This window comes from Lolium rigidum, chromosome 1, assembly GCF_022539505.1.
Source record: "Lolium rigidum isolate FL_2022 chromosome 1, APGP_CSIRO_Lrig_0.1, whole genome shotgun sequence".
Classification (NCBI taxonomy): domain Eukaryota; kingdom Viridiplantae; phylum Streptophyta; class Magnoliopsida; order Poales; family Poaceae; genus Lolium; species Lolium rigidum.
The window spans coordinates 210321916-210343300 of NC_061508.1; the positions used below are offsets into that span (position 1 = coordinate 210321916).

Consider the following 21385-nt stretch of genomic DNA (forward strand, 5'->3'; position numbering starts at 1 on the left):
CGGGTAGTTTTTTATAACTGATAAAAAATTACGTTTGACATTTGGCGACGCAGTGAATAAACAGTGTGCCAGTCCACTCAATCGTGTCCGAATGCTACTCGTGACTTGTATCCTCCGCTCACCGCATACGTTTTCTTCCTACGGGAAATGTTATCTCTCTCTCTCCCTCGCTGTAGTCTCTGAGCCTGAGCAATAACGCTGCACCCTCTCTCAATAAATGCTCTTGCATTCGCCCTCACCATCACTGCCCCAGCAATAACTCCTCTCCCATCGATCCGAATTCTCTCCCCCATCCGCCGTTCCCCTTTCTCCCTTCTCCTCTTCCTCCCATGGCGGCTTCTTCCTCCTCCTGATCTCCTCAAAGATCTCTGTGTCTTTCGCTGTAGCGCACGCTAGCTCCTCCCTGCAGCTTCCTGCATGCATGCGATATCATGCAGGAAGTAGCAAGCTAGCTGCTCACAAGGAGAGAGAGATCAGAGAATTGCAGATCGCTTTTCTTTAGATCTTGCGACCGATCTGCTTGCCTCTCGCTGAGTTCTTGAGTAGCTAGGTCGTCGTCGTAGCTTCTGCGTTCGCTTGCCCTAGATCTGCTGCCGTGACATGCCGTGCAGTGCAAGCTAATTCTTGACCGGTACAAATGGAAGGAGCTAGCTAGAGCCGTGCAGGTGAACAAGCAGCTAGGGTTTGGGAGCTAGGCAATCCGGTTCCGGCCCATGACGCCGGCCAGACGCCTGCCGCCGATGATCGGCCGAAGCAGCGTGGCGTATGGGTCGGCAGCCGCACTGGGTCTGACTCAGGTATATTGCTGTGCATGCTTTAAAAGATCTTTTGAATGTACAATTTAATTCCGCGTCGATCTGTGTTTAATTAGTTTTAGGGTCTGTGCAGCTTGTTGCTGCTCTTTGGCTTATTTTGTTCTTGTTCTTCTCATATCCTTCCTTTTTTCTGATGATAATTAGAGTTGTTAAACAGTATGCATATTTCCAAGTAATTGGCCATTTGAGGATACCGAATATGAAAGCTACTAGTGCTTACTATATATGTAATGGAAAACGAGCAGTGCTTTACCTTTTTGTTAGCAGAAACGGAAGCAAAACTTTCCATTTTGTTTAGTAGGACCTTTCCTCATAGTTTTTGCTACTCCAATTTCTGGTTCGTAGTTGCGTGTTGGGGTGCTTCTGAATATCTGGAGCAAGAAATTCTTGTCATCAACCTGTAAATTGTAATTGATGAAAACTTCCTACTCAACTGTAAATGCAGGCTGACTTGCTGGACAGCCACCATCTGCATCAAGCACTAATCCAGCAGCAGCTCTTCGAGCAGATCCCGGCAGCCATGACGGCGGCAGCAGCGGTGGACAGCGGCAGCGCCGACCACATGCTTCATAGCCGGGGCACCTCCGATGCGCTGCTGGCGCCTGACGAGCTCGAGAGCAAGTCGTGCAGCGAGAACGTCGACGGTGGTGGCGGTGGCGGGGGCGGCTCTGGCGAGGAGGAGGACGAGCAGGATCCCAACCAGCGTCCCCGCAAGAAGAAGCGGTACCACCGCCACACCCAGCACCAGATCCAAGAGCTCGAAGCGTAAGCCTCCCATGATCGATCCATCACGCATGCATAAACATTTTTGTCCTAGGAGTTCAAAAAATTGCGTTCGTTTTGACAAAGTTCATCATGTAATCAAATTCTTCTGTAACATCTAAGAGCATTGATGTTTGTGGATTAATTTGTGTAGGTTCTTTAAGGAGTGCCCTCATCCGGACGACAAGCAGCGGAAGGAGCTCAGCCGGGAGCTGAACCTGGAGCCGCTGCAGGTCAAGTTCTGGTTCCAGAACAAGCGCACACAGATGAAGGCAAGTAACTGTTGTGATATGGCATGGTCTCAAACATATAAGAGGAACCATGGAATTTAGTTACAGTTTCAGTTAAATTCTAATAATGGTGGATCCACGTGGTGTGCAGAACCAGCACGAGAAGCACGAGAACTCGCAGCTGCGCGCCGACAACGACAAGCTCCGCGCGGAGAACATGCGGTACAAGGAGGCCCTGAGCAGCGCGTCCTGCCCCAGCTGCGGCGGGCCGGCGGCACTGGGCGAGATGTCCTTCGACGAGCACCACCTCCGCGTCGACAACGCGCGCCTCCGCGACGAGATCGACAGGATATCTGGCATCGCGGCCAAGCACGTCGGGAAGCCTATGGTGACATCCCCCTTTCTCCCGGCGGGGATGCTCTCCGGCTCACTAGCGGCCGTCGCCGCCCGCTCCCCGCTCGACCTAGTCGGGGCCTACGGCGGCGGGGACATGTTCGGGGGCGACATGCTGAGGAGCGTGTCCCGAGGCGGTGGCCAGATCATCGACGTGGACAAGCCCATGATCATCGAGCTGGCCGTTGCCGCCATGGACGAGCTCATCCAGATGGCACGGCTCGACGAGCCGCTCTGGAGCGCACGCCCCGGCGACGGCATCCCGGTTGCGGCCGAGGCGCTGGACGAGGAGGAGTACGGCCGCGTGTTCCCGAGGGGGCTTGGCCCGAGGCAGTACGGTCTCAAACCGGAAGCCTCCCGCGGCAGCGCCGTCGTGATCATGACCCATGGCAGCCTTGTCGAGATCCTCATGGACGTGGTCAGTCACTCACTACTGATCATAATTCATAACATAGCAATAACAAGATTGCAATTCCGAGCCCATTTTTTTATGAAAGTGCCTGACATTGGTCTTGAAACCGTGGCAGAATCAATTCGCGACGGTGTTCTCGAGCATCGTGTCCCGGGCTTCTACGCACGAGGTGCTGTCCACCGGCGTGGCAGGGAACTACGGCGGAGCATTGCAAGTGGTGCGTTTGCAGAAGAGGCCATGGATAGTCCACTGCAATTCAAAAATTTCGATCACATACCTAACTACCCAAGTGTATACTTTACAATTAAAATGATCTATCTTCAATCTTCAGATGTCAATGGAGTTCCAAGTGCCGTCGCCATTGGTGCCAACGCGTGAGAGCTACTTCGTGAGGTACTGCAAGCACAATCCCGACGGGTCGTGGGCCGTGGTCGACGTCTCCCTGGACAGCCTGCGCCAGAGCCCAGTCGTGAAATGCCGACGCAGGCCTTCCGGCTGCATTATCCAAGAATTGCCCAACGGCTACTCAAAGGTTCGTGCTCTGTCAGCAAATGTGATCGACGCTGAATTGAATTGTTGACTGTAGATTGGAGTAGTAGGATAGATACATGTTTGGGTTCAGTTTTAAATTGTTTGGGTACGTGTATATATAGGTGACATGGGTGGAGCATGTGGAAGTGGACGACAGGTCGGTGCACAACATCTACAAACCTCTGGTGAACTCAGGTCTGGCGTTCGGCGCCAGGCGGTGGGTCGGCACGCTGAGCCGGCAGTGCGAGCGCCTCGCCAGTGCCATGGCCAGCAACGTCCCCAACGGCGACCTTGGCGGTACGTACATACACATGCTGTCACATCGAAGTTGTTAATCCCCTTTGATGGCTAACGCTCACAAATATGCATGCAGTGATCACGAGCGTGGAGGGGAGGAAGAGCATGCTGAAGCTGGCGGAGCGGATGGTGGCGAGCTTCTGCGGCGGCGTGACGGCGTCCGTGGCGCACCAGTGGACGACGCTGTCGGGCAGCGGCGCCGAGGACGTGCGCGTCATGACCAGGAAGAGCGTCGACGACCCCGGGAGGCCGCCGGGGATCGTGCTCAACGCCGCCACCTCATTCTGGCTCCCCGTCACGCCCAGCACCGTCTTCGACTTCCTCCGCGACGAGACCTCACGCAGCGAGGTTCGTTTCTTTGGTCGTCGCATGCCAGTCTGCTGCTTCCTCCGTCTCTAGCAGAAAACTTTCTGACGAATCTGAATATTTGGCCAGTGGGACATTCTCTCCAACGGCGGCGTCGTCCAGGAGATGGCTCACATCGCCAACGGCCGCGACCACGGCAACTGCGTCTCCCTCCTTCGTGTTAACGTAATCTGTGACGCCGAAATCTATACTTAAAAAGTCAACTCTTCATGAATCATGAACGAACCTGACCATTCATCTTGTCCTGCAGAGCGCCAACTCGAACCAGAGCAACATGCTGATCCTGCAGGAGAGCTGCACGGACGCGTCGGGGTCGTACGTGGTGTACGCGCCGGTGGACATCGTGGCCATGAACGTGGTGCTCAATGGCGGCGACCCGGACTATGTGGCGCTCCTGCCGTCGGGCTTCGCCATCCTGCCCGACGGGCCTCCGCCGTCAGCAACCCAAGGGCCTGAAAACTCGACGGGGGGTGGGGGCTCCCTCCTCACGGTGGCGTTCCAGATACTGGTGGACTCCGTCCCGACGGCGAAGCTCTCGCTGGGCTCCGTCGCCACCGTGAACAGTCTCATCGCCTGCACCGTGGAGCGCATCAAGGCCGCCGTCTGCAGGGACACGGCCAGCAATCCGCAGTAGCCTCCACTTCAGTCATGTAACGTGCTTGCAAGGTACACTCGATCGTCTGCCTACTACTTTCTCGAGCTTCACATAATAATATGCAGCAGATCTTAACGCCTAGTATGAATGAATCTCCGTCTGCAGGAGTAGCAAGATTTTGGAGATTTCTTTCATCGATCGGGAGTCAAGAACGCACCTCATTCTCTGCTTGCCATGTGGTGCTCATACCAGCGAGGATTAGATTTTTGCAAGTTTCAACTCGCGGTGAAAATGTGCCACCACTATGCAAGGGGGGATGGTTCGGCATTGACTTCCACCTTCTGTTTCACATCACCAGTTTAATGCTAGCTACTGCTGATCATGCTACTCTGGGCCTCTTTGTTAGGGTTGTATTTCTTCTTTTTCCTGTTTTATTATTAAGGGGCATAAGTTAAGCCTCTCAGATTTGATCTGTACTTGGTATGTTGTGTTCAGACTTCAGGCGCCAACCTAGCTAGCTAGTTGTTGCTGTTGTTGGAGGGTAGAGATTTGGCGCCTGTTTTGGGATTTGCAGTTTGTACCTTATGGTGTTTGATCATTGCAATTTCAGTCAGATGTGTCTGTTGTGATCGCAACATTTCGCTACTTAGATGGTGCAACGTTAATTTGCTCAGTTCTCAAATAGTTACTGCTTTAAATGAACTGAACTGCGTCAACAAATGCATTGATATACGAGTGATCGCTATAGCTGACAAGAGCAACTCTAGCAGATCCTACAAATCTCGACCTATAAACGCGCCACTAGAGAGTGCGGTAAATACTAAATCTAGGTGCGTGCGGGCTGTGGCGATCAGATCATGTAAAGTGGCGCATAAAATTGTTCCCCTATACGGGATCTGGTCGGCGCGAGCGAACTTGAAAAGAAAAACCCTATATATATAATTTCCTAAATATGGTAATATACTCAACAAAATAAATGAATCTTTTGAACATAACAACATGTAATGATCGTCCAAATTACAATATTAGGCAAATCACATTACAACAATAGTTCAAATCAAATAATGATTCATATAACGAATGTTTCTAAGAAAATAATTATTTTCCTTACACAAATACATAGGAAATAAATGAAATGTGATAAAATAAAATGAAATGCATCAATCACTGCCATGTATCTGCCATGGGTGCTCTATGAGATCAAGGTTGAGCCAGGTATGTGACTGTGTGTGGCTGAATCTTCAATTTATCGATGTGTCTCAATAAATGCTTGAATGAGACCGGGGTTTCTTTGTGGTTGCACATAGCTGCCAACATTGTCATAGAAGAACTCCAAGTGTAACACTCTCTCATCTTTATCATGTTGTGAGGAATCATACATGTCATGATGTTCTTTAGGGCTTTTTTCCCCAAAAATGAGATGAACCTAGACAATTGCAAACCAAGCTTGCAAAACACCAAAACCTATGTCAATGCCCTTTCGGTGTGCTTCTTGTGCCTTGGCAAGCTGAGCTTGTTTCTTTGTTCGGGGGTTTTGGATGATCTTCATAAATATTGCCCAAGTCGGATAGATGTCGTCGGCAAGGTAGTAGCCCATGGTGTAGTGAGGCCCATTGACTTTGTAGTTGCAAGCCCGAGCATCCCCACTAGTTAATCTAGGAAACAAATGAAACCTATGCAAGACATTGATGTCATTGACTGATTCCGACCATCCAAAGAAGCAATGCCAAATCCAAAAGTCCTCGGATGTCACGGCATCAACCACATTGGTGGCATATCTGCTTTTGCAGCAATACTGTTCATGCCATGCCTTCGGGCAATTCTTCCACCTCTAATGCATACAATTTACACACCCTAACTATATATGTAATTTCCTAAATATGGCAGCATACACAACAAAATAAATGAATCTTTTGAACATAACAACATGTAATGATCGTCCAAGTTACAATATTAAGCAAATCACATTAAAACAATAGTTCAAATCAAATAATTATTCAAATAATGAATGTTTCTGAGAAAATAATTATTTTCCTTACACAGATACATAGGAAATGAATGAAATGTGATAAAATAAAATGAAATGCATCAATCACTGCCATGTAGCTGCCACTGGTGCTCTATGAGATCAAGGTTGAACCGGGTGTGTAACTGTGTGTGGCTGAATCTTCAATTTGTCGATTCGTCTCAATAAATGCTTGAATGAGATTGGGGGTTTCTTTGTGGTTGCACATGGTTACCAACGTTGTCATAGAAGAACTCCAAGTGTACCGCTCTCTCATCTTTATCATGTTGTGAAGAATCATACATGTCATGATGTTCTTTAGGGTTTTTTCCCAAAAGCGAGCTGGACCTAGACAATTGCAAACCGAGCTTGGAAAACACCAAAAGATCCTTCAATGTCCTTTCGGTGTGCTTCTTGTGCCTTGGCAAGCTGGGCTTGTTTCTTTGTTTGGGGGTTTTGGATGATCTTCACAAATGTTACCCAAGTCAGATAGATGTCATCGGCAAGGTAGTAGCCCATGTTGTAGTGAGGCCCATTGACTTTGTAGTTGCAAGCCCGAGCATCCCTACTAGTTAATCTAGCAAACAAATGAAACCTATGCAAGACATTGATCGAGGGTCACGAGCAGTTAAAGTCGTACATTACTTCTTATTATAAGGGCTTGTTTGGTGCACCTGAAGATTCACATATATCTCCGGATGAATCCAGAATAGATGATATCCCACAGGTGTCCTCTCAGGAGAACGTTGTCCTTTCCGCTCCATTTACGGAGGAGGAAATTAGGAAAGCGGTTTTCCAGATGGAGCACAACAAGGCACCGGGACCTGATGGCTTCCCAGCTGAGTTCTATCAAACATTTTGGGATACTATAAAAAATGATCTCCTAGAGTTGTTTCATGAGCTTCACAAAGGGAAATTAGATCTCTTCCGCATTAACTTTGGGGAAATCATTCTCCTCCGTAAGGTTAGCGACGCTGATCGTATCCAGCAGTTCATGTCAATTTGTCTCCTTAATGTTTCCTTTAAAATCTTTACAAAAGTTGCTACAATTAGACTTAATTATGTAGCCGATCAAGTAGTGCGTCCAACTCAAACTGCATTTATGCAAGGTCGATACATCCTGGATGGTGTCGTGACATTGCATTAGACGATACATGAGATGCACCGCAAAAAGTTGAATGGGGTCATCCTTAAAATCGACTTTGAAAATGAAGGGATTCGTAGCATAGAAAACAAAAAATTCCTACCGCAAGAACGAATAACAAGCCAAGATCCAATCTAGAAGATGGTAGCAACGAGAAGATCATGAGACTAACCCTCGAAGATTTCCAAAGCCTACGAGATTAGATCTCGTTGTTGCTGTAGTCGATCACTTGCCGCTTTCGAAAGCGCGTAGAAGATCTTGACGGTGCCACGGTCGGGCAGCACCTCCGTACTCGGTCACATGTTCGGTGTTGATGACGACGTCCTTCTCCCCGTTCCAGCGGGCAGTGGATGTAGTAGATCCTCCTCGGAATCCCGACAGCACGACGGCGTGGTGGCGGTGGTGGTGGAGATCTCCGGCAGGGCTTCGCCGTAAGCGCTGTGGGAGAAGATGGAGGATGAGAGAGGCTAGGGTTTGGGAGAGAGGGGTTGGCTGGGGCGCCGGCCAGGGAGCCCCCTTTGGTGGTGCGGCCAAGGTGTAGGCTGCCCCCTCCCTCTCCTCCTCATTATATAGGTGGAACCCCAAGGGTTTGCCCAAAGTCTTCGAATAAGACCCCAATTCAAAAACTGCCATATGGACGAAACCTAGAGGGACAGGGACTCTCCCCTTCCCCTTTTCTTTGGCCGGCCAAGGAGGTGGAGTCCTCCATGGACTCCACCCTCCCACTTGGTTGGCTGGTTGAGTTTGGTGGAGTCCAACCGGGACTCCACCTTCCATGGTGATTTCATCCGGAAGGTTCTAGAACATTCTAGCGCCTTCCATAAATGCACCGGATCATTTCCAAACTTGGAAAGTGACTTCCTATATATGAATCTTATTCTCCGGACCATTCCGGACCTCCTCGTGTTGTCCTGGATCCCATCCGAGACTCGAACAAAACTTCGATCTCCATTCCATATTCCATATCTACTTAAAACGACATCAAACCTTAAGCGTGTCACCCTACGGTTCGTGAACTATGCAGACATGGTCGAGACTCCTCTCCGACCAATAACCAATAGCGGGATCTGGAGATCCATAATGGCTCCCACACATTCAACGATAACTTAGTGATCGATTGAACCATTTACATACGATACCGATTCCCTTTGTCTCGCGATATTTTACTTGTCCGAGGTTTGATCATCGGTATCTCTATACCTCGTTCAACCTCATCTCCGACAAGTACTCTTTACTCATACCGTGGTATGTCATCTCTTATGAACCATTCATATGCTTGCAAGCTAATCAGACGATATTCCACCGAGAGGGACCAGAGTATATCTATCCATCATCGGGATGGACAATATCCCACTCTTGATCCATATGCCTCAACTCATACTTTCCGAATACCTAATCCCACCTTTATAACCACCCATTTACGCAGATGGCGTTTGATGTAATCAAAGTACCCTTCCGGTATAAGTGATTTACATGATCTCATGGTCGAAGGACTAGGTAACTATGTATCGAAAGCTTATAGCAAGCTGAACTTAATGACGTGATCTTATGCTACGCTTATTTGGGTGTGTGTCCATTATAACATTCACCTAATGACATAACCTTGTTATTAATAACATCCAATGTTCATGATCACGAAACCATGATCATCTATTAATCAACAAGCTAGTTATACAAGAGGTTTAGTAGGGACTCCTTTGTTGTTTACATAACACACATGTATCAATGTTTCGGTTAATACAATTATAGCATGGTATGCACACATTTATCATAAACACAAAGATATATTATAATAACTATTTTATTATTGCCTCTTGGGCATATCTCCAACAGTCTCCCACTTGCACTAGAGTCAATAATCTAGTTTACATTTGTAAAGATATAACACCTTGGCCTTCTGGTGCTTTATCACGTTTTGCTTATGGGAGAGGTTTTAGTCAACGGATTTGACACGCTCAGAAACGTATGTATTTTGCAATTCATTTGCGTCTCAACGCATCACTCATTTTCCAAATGAGTCGGCATTAATCATATATGTCCAGTCTTCGGTGGAACCTTAATTCCGCGGTCCGAAATATTTCACTAATATTGTCACACACACACTATAGCTGCAAAGTTCTGACACTACCAGAACAACACCAAGTTCTTAAAGAACTCCTCGACTTAAACATCCTCAGTCATTGTCAAAACAATGACATACTCTGCCTTCGTTTGTAGAATCCGTCACAATATTTAGAACTCTTCTAAATCTAGCATTGTGCTACCTTTTAAGCAACACTTAGCCTAATTGAGATTTGAATTTCATTTTCATATGTGACCAAACTAATATCGGTGCAACACCTTACAGCGATTTGTTTGTCATTACCCCATATAAAACTATATATATATCCTTGGTTCTTCTAAAGCACTCGTGGATATTCTTACTGTTGTCCAATGATCATCACATGAATCATTCTGGTATATGCTCCTAACTTTTTAGAGCACAGGATATCTGATTTTGTACATATTATTCGTGATCTAAAATCACTCGTGTGTTTTTACTCATCGAGTGTCAAATACACTCAAGTCTTGTTAAACCTTCACATGAAAAGAACACCTTCTTAATATTTCTATATTGAATTACTTCAATATCCATTCTATGTACTTTGACTTAAACTTATTATGTGTTTTAATCTATCTTCATAGATCTTGACACTAAATATGTTTCAGTCCATATCCTTTCATTGAAGTTAATTCTCAATGAAACCTTTTATAATCAAGTATATAATTACATCATTTATAACCAACTATATGTCATCTACATAAAGTATTATAAATATGTCTCAGCGCTCCCACTTTATTTCTTGCAAATGCAAGCATCTTCATCATTTCTGATGGAATCAAAAACTCATCCGATGAAGATTCCAACTCCGCGATACTCACTTCATCCAATTGAAATTTGTATACCTATCTAGTATTCCACGGACCAGCAAAACTCTTGGTTGTATCTTGTATACACCTTTAATACACACTTCTGTTACGTAATGTATTTTGCCATCCTACTAGCATATCTCATAAAAGAAATATGTAGTGATTACTAGAATAATCCACATAGACTATAAGCATCGCTACGGAAGATCTAATCTTATCGTAGTCAACTCTTTCAATTTTGTCGTAAACAATCTTTCGACAAGTCGAGCTTATTCGAGGATATTCTATCCAAGTCCATCAATTTTATAGATCCATTTACTTTCAAAAAGTATTCATCTATCTTGGACTTCATGGCGTATAGCCATTTTAACGGAGTCAGGGCCCATCATAACTTCTTTGTTTGTAGTTGATTTATCATTGTTCAAAATCAATCCTTTGTCCACAAATCATTTGTTTGATCACAAAGTAAACCATACCTACAAGGTTCAATAGGTACTTCGATCTCCATGGCTAAAACACTTTGTAGTCATGGGAGCCATGATCGTCGTGGCCGCTTCCGGAACCAATTCCGATGCTGCGCTACTCTGATCATTATGCATAGGTTCATAAACCTTATCAAGTTCTATTGTCCTCCCACTTAAATATTTCGCTAGAAAACAATTTCTTGGAAATAAGCAAGTAACATTAACAAACACTTTTGTCTTTTACTTCATAGTGGAAAGAATTCCCAATTAATTCTCTCGGGATAACCAACAAAGACATTCATCCGATTTTGGTTGTAAACATTACTTATGCTATTGTCAACACCCGATTTTTAAGTCCAGATGTCTATTATGCCATACATCGCAATCCCAAGTGGGAACATTAGTGTCATTCCCACAACTCAGTTGTGAGTCAAGTCAAGTCACCATTCACTTCATCAACATTTTCAAGAAATATCTGACACCGGAAACTGTATGGCCTCTCCAACCGTCCGTAACCGTGGACACGGCTATTCGAATATATTTACACTCTGCAGAGGTTGCACACTTGTGCCACAACATTTGATTTCATCCGTCGGGGATAACCCCGAATCATCGTAACTCAGTACGCGGATCATCAACCATAACCTTTCACTTACATACTCTAGTATAGGTACCTCTCCCCATGAGCTTGGCCTCCCAGTGAAGACCAACTGTCAACCTGGGAACTGCACAGGGCTTGGGTCGTACATTCACCTCATTTCACATCATTTCACATTCTACGGAGGCAACCTCGGCATAACCCCTATGATGCTTGTTCAGAGGGAACCCATACTAAGATGCATAAACTTCCGGCTAAGCCCTACCCATAATCAGGTATTGTGGGGGTACTCAAAAATTGGAAAGGTATCGCATCCAAACCAATATCAGTTTTAATCAAAATTCACCATATCTTTCAAGTCATATTCACCTTCAAAAGATCTTTCAATAGAATGACTTCATCAATCCAAGGTTTTCAAAATTCATTTCAAACTCACAAGTTCCCATCTAGAGTAGTCAATTTTATTGGTTAGCACTAGCAACTAGTCATGAGGGATGCTACTTAACTTATAAGCTCCTTAGGCTAAGTTTGATACTCTTGCTCTACTCTAAACTTAGACCAAAGTTAACTATAAAAGTAAGCTTTAAATAAATCAAGTAAAAGCTTGCAATGTAAAAACTTGGGATGGGATCATTAAGCAAAAGGTAAGTGGAGTGGTGCCTTTCTCATGAGAGCTTTGAACTTGCAAGAATATTAGCTTGCCTTGAGTGGTCTTCCTCCTCCCGGTAGTAGACCTCCTCCTCCTGGTACTCTTCGGTGCTAGCGTCTAAAAACGGATACGAAGTAACAATCACCCAACCAGGTTCAAGAGCTACACTAAGCACACACAATGGGTTCACACAACTATCCTAGCATTCCACACTTACTAACATGTGAGTTGGCTTTGTTTTCTTATTAAGAGAAAAATAATTTCCTCTCATTATGAATATTACTTTAGGGTTTCTATTTAAGTCTTTGAGGAAATATATTCCTCTCATTGAATCTTGTTAAGATTTAATCTCCCCAAATGTATAATACATGAACCATTGTTGACCAAGTTCAACCATTCATAATCATCATTTGGGAAAATGATTTAAATGAGGCAAAGTACCTCATACAATTTAACACTATCACTTATGATTTAATATCACCAACTAACTCAATATGATATTAAGTAAACCAGAGGTGCTAACTCATACTAAGTTACTTGGGACAAGATTTAAATGAGAGCAAGCCTCTCATACAATTTACATAATAGTTTTGGACAATATCATTTGACTAGAATAGCCATATAGTCCTTTATTTCCTTTAGGCCATGATCACTCAAAGTAACCCTGCCATATTTTTGCATAATCAAATAAAGAAGGTGAAATGTGATCTATGAGAGTTGAAATCAACTCAATAGCATTTTTGGTTGATTTTTAATAATTGTTTGAAGTTGTAAAAGTTTCTGACTTGTTATTTTTGTCACATTTATTTTACAAAGAACTTAAATGTGAGACCAGTGTGGTTGGGTCAAGCATTTCATAGGCTTTCCAACAATATAAAGTTTGTTGAATTTGGTGCAGTAGATTTGAAACCATTTGAATTTGAATTGGACACCAGTTTGCATTTTTATTGAATTGGATTAAATCGAATTCGAATTACTGGGCTCGCGCGGGAAAAGCCTAACGGGCCGGCCCAGCTACGCTGCAGCGCGCAACGGGCTGCCTGACAAGGGGCTCTACCTATCAGCGTGTTTAACACGCCGAAGCGGTACGGGAGGATGCGGGCCATTGGATTAAAAGGCGATCGCACGGTCGTGGGTCGTCGTCGTCATCAACGGGGTCAAACCCTGGCTGCGGCGAGGTGGGTGGATGGGGGCTTACCGGCGCTCCGGCGAGGTTCGGCGAGGCGGGCAACTGGCGCGGAAGACTACGGCGAGGTGAACGAGGGTCGTGGGAGAGGCTGAGGTGGTCGGAGTCGTTGCCTCCGTTCAGCCACTGCCGCGGCGAACTCCGGCCAAATTCCGGCAAAGGAAGGGGCAATGTGGACGAGGAAGTGGTCAGGGAGAGCGAGAGGAAGGTGGGGAGTCGATTAGTGTGGAGAATTAGGCGCAAGGGTGGCTCTATTTATAGTTGCGCGAGGTGGCCATGGGTCTGCGGCAATGTCGACGGCAGCGATGGCGTTCCAGGGCGCGAAAGGGCAAGACGACGTGCGCAACAGCGTCCTGGTCTCCAGGCGGTTCTGGGGAGCCTGCTGGCGAGGTAGGGGACGGTCGGGTTCGTGCTTGCGCGTGCAAGGCCGTGCGGCACGGGTGCGGAGAAGCGGTGAGGTTGTCGATGGCGACAGCCTGCGCGAGGGCATAGGCGCGTGTCCAGCGGGTTCGCGGTGCGGCAGTGAAGCTCACGGTGAAAAAATGGGGTCCGGGGGTTGCGCCGTTCGTCGGGGCGACGGTGGCCGTGGCGCGTTCGTGGGCGCGCCCACGCCGTGATCGGCATGGCCTGGGCAGTCCTGGGCGCGACGCGTGCCATCGCTGGGGACCTCCTCTCTGGCAATGGCGGGCACAGGCGTGTTGAGGGGAGCCAGGGGGAGCATAATGGCAGGGTTGGCCGAGCTAGAGAGGGGAGGAGCTAGGGTTGGCATGTCCATGGGGGACATGGCCGGCATGGCTATGTTTATGCCATGTTTGGCCTCTATCTAGGGTTGCTATGCCAGGGTTGGGTGTAGAGGGGACCAGGGAACCAGGTGTAGCCAAGTGGTGGGCAAGAATTGGGCCAACACTATTCCAACTAGCGTTTTGGATTTGCTCCTATTTGAAAATTCCAAATTTGTGTCATATTTTCTCTATGTCATGTACCTCAAAAATTTGAAATTGGGTTGTTTGGATTGGTTGCAAATGACCAGAGACACACAATGTTGGTGGTGGCATTGCAAAAAATAAAAGAAGTGCAAAATTTGCAAAGTGTGAGATTGTTGAAATTGTTAAAAAGTCTCAACTTTGCATGAGAATAGTTTTTGTTCCAGGATGAATTTGATATGGTGGTCTTTACCAAAGTTGTTCACCTTGATGTGTACTTGGATGAGGTGCAAAGAATTGGATTTGTTTGGTTTGAAAAACTTGAAATCCAGGGGCTCAAAGTAGTGACCAGATTGTAAATAGCAGAAATGACCATTATTACATGTGATCACATTTTGAGTTCAAACTTGATTTGATTTGAGTTTCTTTTGATTCCAAAAGTGTTAATAAGTGTTTAGTAACATAATACAACTAATGGTGAAAGCCAAATTGGTCTAGGTCAAAGATTTGTAAAAATGGCATAAACCATATGTGAGGGTTTTGTGATTTTCTAACCTTTATTCTTTTCTTTTTCTTTGCTTCACTTAGGCATGTGTAAGGTTTATTTAGTGTTAGATTGAGTTGGGTAAAGGGTTCAAACCATTTTGGGAAAGGGTGGGTGCCTAGGTCAAGAATTGATATCATGGCTAAGTGCCACATATGCCTCTATGCATATGTTTATTTTATTTTTGTTTCTCACTTGGATTTTTTGGTAAGTACTAGGTTAGGTTTGTTGAGGTATTTCAAACCATCTACACAGGGTAGACATGGCCTTGTTCACCATTTGCAAAAATAGACATAGGCTTACATATGCCTTTTCCTCACTTGATATCATTTCTTTTTATTTTGTTTTTAATGGATGTGATAAGAGGGGTGAGGTTTTTGGTTTAGTGGGGTTTACAATGGTTCACCACCATTTAGAAAAGTAATAAGGGTAGGGGTAAAGATTTACATATCAGGGCTATATGCCCACATATGTCTTTTTGTTTTATTTTAGTTCTTCATATTTGATCCACTTTGGTTTTTGAGATGGTTAGGGTTTTAGGGTTTTGGAAATGCGTGTAATGCAATAAACAAACAATCATGGCAATAGCACAAGGATTAAGTATGAGTACTATGCATAGCACCCTATGTAAGAAATTTTTTTGTTGGTTCTCATTTTTGGAAAAAGGAAATTCATTTTCTTCTTTGTTTGAAAATTTGGGATGTTACAAACCCTTCCCCCTTAAACAAATCTCGTCCCGAGATTTTAAGAAAAGTTAGGTCCCTAAGAGAGATTGGGCAATTGGATTAACAGGAAAACATACTTGGCATGGCCTGAGGTGCTTCCTGTGCTTCGTTGCATTCATGTGGTAGAGACGGCCGTTGTTGTTGTTCTGGTTCCTTCTTGCTGCAAAGCGGTGCTGGTTCCGAGCGAGGTGCAGCGGTATTGGCGGCAATCTTAGCTAACCTTTTGGGGCACTCATTGGAGTAATGTCCCACGATTCCACATTCGTAACAAGTTATTGTCGACTTGTCCTTGGGGGCGACGGGAATGGCATTGCTTCCGAGTCCTCAGGCTAGTGTTGTTGTTGTTGTTCCCATTGTTGTTGTTGCTGTTGGGGTTGGTGTTGTTGTTGTGATTGTTGTTGTTGTTGTTACCTCCGGGCTTCGGGGGTCCTCCATGGTTGTTGGTGTAGTTTGGACGGTAATTCTGAGCAGGGGGCTTGTTGTATCTTGGGGCAAATCCTCCAGATGAATTGCCGCGGTTCTTCTGGGCATTGCTGGACCCATGCTGGTTCATCATCCTGCGTTTGCGGTTCTCGTTGGCTTGATGCAGCTTCCCTTCCATCCGGATGGCGGAGTCCACCAGGGCTTCTAGGTCAGCAAAGGGAATGTTGACCAGTACGATACCGCATTTCGTCGTGAAGTCCGTTCGAAATCTCTCTTTCCTCTTCTCATTGGTGTCGGTTTCGTCCGGGGTGTACCTTGACAGAGTAAGGAATCTGTCACGGTATTCTACTACGGACATCCTTCCTTGTTTGAGTTCGCGGAACTCGTCTCTCATCTTCTTGATCAGTCCTTGGGGCACATGGTATTTGCTAAACTTCAGCTTGAAGTCTTCCCAGGTCATCATCTGTCCCGCATTCATTGCGCGGGCGCTTGTCCACCGAGGCTCTTGCGGGGCCCGATAGGTAGTGGGTGGCGAATAGCACTTTCTCTCGCGGCTTCAACTCCCGCAACTTCTAGGTTGTTCTCCATTGTCCGGAGCCGCTCATATGCGTCCGGTGGCTCTTCGGTCTTGCTGAAAATGGGTGGGTTGGTGTTCTGAAAGTTCTTCGGCTTCGACCCGGGGTGGTCGTGGTTTCCATGGCCTTGGTTGTTCTGAGCGATCTGCTGCAGTGCGGCTATGTTGGCTTGGCGTTCATCTCTCTCGGCTTCTCGGTCTGCCATCATCATTTCCAGCATCTGCATCATGGCGTCTTGGTTGGTGCTGCGGGTAGGTGGGGCCATCTGAATATCGAGGTAGATGATAAGATAAGAGGGAAATTTCTATGGTTTGTTTGGTTTAAAGTTCAAGAAGTTTCAAAAAGTTCAAAACTTGAAAACTTGAGTAGTGTTGAGGGGGTAAAAACCAACAACACTTTTTCATTCATACCAAACATCACACATTACAAATCTAACACACCGTTGGTTTGAAGAACCATTCATTCGCTCTACGATACAAGGGGATCCTGATACAACTCACACCTACTCAAGTGCTGAAGTGATACTACTCTTCAGGGTGGATTCTTCGTCTTCAGGGGTAATGTGCTTGGCGAAAGCTGCGGGCGTTGTCTAACTCCTTGCGGGTCTTGTACATCATGAAGTCCAGATGTGCTACATAGTGGTTCATCACCGTGTGCGGGGGCATGGTCATTGTCTTCCCATGAGGTCATGTCTGGTTAGTAGATGAAGCGAGTGTTCTGGATCTTGTTCTCATTTTGTCCACACAGACGGGCAATGGCTTCTTGCATAGCTCTGACTAGCCCTTCCTTCCAAGTGTTTCCCGTTACAGAAAACCAAAAGGTTTCCCATATTGGGGCTCCAGGCTTTCTTCGCAGATCTGCAGTAACTTCCCACCGAGGTGGTCCTCCGGAGTGATTTTTGAGGGGTATTCCGACGAACTCGGGATACGGGCGTCCTAGATATTCAACTAGCTGCTTCAAATCTTTCTCGAACATTAGGTTTCCTCCGTGACCAAGCTGATAGGACTGGCAGGTGTACTCCATCTGTGAGTAATTAGGATGAGTAAGTTAGAGAAGTGTCAAGTGTGCAAAATTTTATGTAAGATTACAAGGAAAAGTAGAGCATGGGTTTCTCATTTTGAAAAGATCTCAAGGGTAAGAGTAAGAATAAATTTTTTCGTAAATATTCACTTCATTTGGTTTTGAAACTAAGCCTTTCAGACGTCCATTCTAACTAGGGTCTCCTAAGGTCAAACAATGGCTCTGATACCAACTTGTCAACACCCAGATTTTTAAGTCCAGATGCCTATTATGCCATACATTGCAATCCCAGGAATATTGTTGTTGCGAGACATAACATTTGATATCATAAAGTCATCATTCATTACATACCATAGTCGTCTTACAAATAGAGATCACATGATCCAAGATTACACAAATAGTTGATCTAATGATCAACGAACATATTACATAGCGGAAGCGTAACGGAAGTGGACTATCTAATCCACAGGCCAACGTCTGACGTCAGAAGATTCCCTAGTTGTCGTAGACGTCTTGTTGTTCGTCCTCCTGGTACTGCTGCTCTTCTTCATAGTCTGGCCATTTGAATAGCCAGGGACACAGCCGTGAGTACTTTTAAAGTACTCGCAAACTAATACTAGTGTAAGTACTATCAATTTTGTAAAGGGGTGCTAAGCTCTAGTTTTATTTGCATAAAGCCAATTTTAGTTCACAAGTATTTGATAAGAGACTTTTCATGTGCTAACTAACTCAAGTGGTAACATTAGTGTCATTCCCACAACTCAGTTGTGAGTCAAGTCAAGTCACCATTCACTTCATCAACATTTTCAAGAAATATCTGACACCAGAAACTGTATGGCCTCTCCAACCGTCCGTAACCGTGGACACGGCTATTCGAATAGATTTACACTCTGCATAGTTGCACACTTGTGCCACAACATTTGATTTCATCCATCGGGGATAACCCCGAATCATCGTAACTCAATACGCGGATCATCAACCATAACCTTTCACTTACATACCCTAGTATAGGTACCTCTCCCCATGAGCTTGGCCTCCCAGTGAAGACCAACTGTCAACCTGGGAACTGCACAGGGCTTGGGCCGTACATTCACCTCATTTCACATCATTTCACATTCTACGGAGGCAGCCTCGGCATAACCCCTATGATGCTTGTTCAGAGGGAACCCATACTAAGATGCATAAACTTCCAGTTAAGCTCTACCCATAATCAGGTATTGTGGGGGTACTCAAAAATTGGAAAGGTATCGCATCCAAACCAATATCAGTTTTAATCAAAATTCACCATATCTTTCAAGTCATATTCACCTTCAAAAGATCTTTCAATAGAATGACTTCATCATTCCAAGGTTTTCAAAATTCATTTCAAACTCACAAGTTCCCATCTAGAGTAGTCAATTTTATTGGTTAGCACTAGCAACTAGTTATGAGGGATGCTACTTAACTTATAAGCTCCTTAGGCTAAGTTTGATACTCTTGCTCTACTCTAAACTTAGACCAAAGTTAACTATAAAAGTAAGCTTTAAATAAATCAAGTAAAAGCTTGCAATGTAAAAATTTGGGATGGGATCATTAAGCAAAAGGTAAATTGGAGTGGTGCCTTGCTCATGAGAGCTTTGCACTTGCAAGAATATTAGCTTGCCTTGAGTGGTGTGATGCGTGTAGTTGACACGTCCGTTGGGAACCCCAAGAGGAAGGTGTGATGCGCACAGCAGCAAGTTTCCCTCAGTAAGAAACCAAGGTTTATCGAACCAGTAGGAGTCAAGAAGCGCGTTGAAGGTTGATGGCGGCGGAGTGTAGTGCGGCGCAACACCAGGGATTCCGGCGCCAACGTGGAACCTGCACAACACAATCAAAGTACTTTGCCCCAACGTAACGGTGAGGTTGTCAATCTCACCGGCTTGCTGTAAACAAAGGATTAAACGTATTGTGTGGAAGATGATGATTGTTTGCGAAGAACAGATAAAGAACAATTGCGATAGATTGTATTTCAGATGTAAAGAATTGGACCGGGGTCCACAGTTCACTAGTGGTGTCTCTCCCATAAGATAAACAGATGTTGGGTGAACAAATTAAAGTTGGGCAATTGACAAATAAAGAAGGCATAACAATGTACATACCATGATGAGTACTATGAGATTTAATCAGGGCATTACGACAAAGTACATAGACCGCTATCCAGCATACATCTATGCCTAAAAAGTCCACCTTCAGGTTATCATCCGAACCCCCTCCAGTATTAAGTTGCAAACAACAGGGTGTGTAATGTAATCAACACAAATATCCTTTGACAAAGCATCGATGTTTTATCCCTAGTGGCAACAACACATCCACAACCTTAGAACTTTCTGTCACTGTCCCAGATTTAATGGAGGCATGAACCCAGTATCGAGCATAAATACCCCCTCTTGGAGTCACAAGTATCAACTTGGCCAGAGCCTCTACTAGCAACGGAGAGCATGCAAGAACATAAATAACATATATGATAGATTCATAATCAACTTGACATAGTATTCAATATTCATCGGATCCCAACAAACACAACATGTAGAATTACAAATAGATGATCTTGATCATGATAGGCAGCTCACAAGATCTAACATGATAGCACAATGAGGAGAAGACAACCATCTAGCTACTGCTATGGACCCATAGTCCAGGGGTGGACTACTCACACATCAATCCGGAGGCGATCATGGTGATGAAGAGACCTCCGGGAGATGATTCCCCTCTCCGGCTGGGTGCCGGAGGCGATCTCCTGAATCCCCGAGATGGGATTGGCGGCGGCGGCGTCTCTGGAAGGTTTTCCGTATCGTGGCTCTCGGTACTGGGGGTTTCGCGACGAAGGCTTTAAGTAGGCGGAAGGGCAGGTCAAGGGGCGTCACGGGGGACCCACACAACAGGGCCGCGTGGCCAGGGCCCAGGCCGCGCCGCCCTGGCGTGTCGTCGCCCCGTGGCCCCACTTCGTTTCCTCTTCGGACTTCTGGAAGCTTCGTGGAAAAATAGGCCCCTGGGCGTTGATTTCGTCCAATTCAAAGAATATTTCCTTACTAGGATTTCTGAAACCTAAAACAGCAGAAAACAGCAACTGGCTCTTCGGCATCTCGTCAATAGGTTAGTGCCGGAAAATGCATAATAATGACATATAATGTGTATAAAGCATGTGAGTATCATCATAAAAGTAGCATGGAACATAAGAAATTATAGATACGTTTGAGACGTATCAAGCATCCCCAAGCTTAGTTCCTACTCGCCCTCGAGTAGGTAAACGATAACAAAGATAATTTCTGAAGTGACATGCTATCATAATCTTGATCATACTATTGTAAAGCATATGAGATGAATGCAGCGATTCGAAGCAATGATGAAGATAATGAGTAAACAAATGAATCATGTAGCAAAGGCTTTTCATGCATAATACTTTCAAGAAAAGCATCAATAAGACTTGCATAAGAGTTACTCATAAAGCAATAAATTCAAAGTAAAGGCATTGAAGCAACACAAAGGATGATATAAGTTTCAGCGGTTGCTTTCAACTTCAACATGTATATCTCGTGGATAATTGTCAACACAAAGTAATATAACAAGTGCAATAAATAAACATGTAAGAATCAATACGCACGGTTGATACAAGTGTTTGCTTCGGGATAGAAAGAATAGGCAAACCGACTCAACAATAAAGTAGAAGATAGGCCCTTCGCAGAGAGGAAGCATTGATTACTATATTTGTGCTAGAGCTTTTCATTTTGAAAACAAGAAACAATTTTGTCAACGGTAGTAATAAAGCATATGTGTTATGTATAAGATATCCTATAAGT

General features: G+C 45.2%; 1 protein-coding gene across 1 annotated transcript; it reads left to right on the forward strand.

The window, feature by feature from the left end:
- The first annotated feature begins 214 nt into the window (after positions 1–214).
- On the forward strand, positions 215–5022 carry LOC124689091 (homeobox-leucine zipper protein ROC1-like). The gene is made up of 11 exons (XM_047222690.1): positions 215–797; positions 1261–1580; positions 1732–1849; positions 1959–2618; positions 2728–2829; positions 2944–3144; positions 3266–3440; positions 3517–3788; positions 3876–3971; positions 4057–4472; positions 4567–5022. Exons 1-10 carry the CDS (start codon positions 714–716, stop codon positions 4438–4440), a joined length of 2412 nt encoding a protein of 803 aa, XP_047078646.1. The 5' UTR covers positions 215–713; the 3' UTR covers positions 4441–4472; positions 4567–5022.
- Positions 5023–21385: the final 16363 nt, after the last annotated feature.

Coding starts and splice junctions, on each gene's coding strand:
- LOC124689091 (XM_047222690.1), top strand. CDS start 714: ATGACGCCGGCCAGACGCCTGCCGCCGATGATCGGCCGAAGCAGCGTG. Junction 1,581..1,731: donor CAGATCCAAGAGCTCGAAGC/GTAAGCCTCCCA, acceptor TAATTTGTGTAG/GTTCTTTAAGGAGTGCCCTC. Junction 3,441..3,516: donor CCCCAACGGCGACCTTGGCG/GTACGTACATAC, acceptor ATATGCATGCAG/TGATCACGAGCGTGGAGGGG.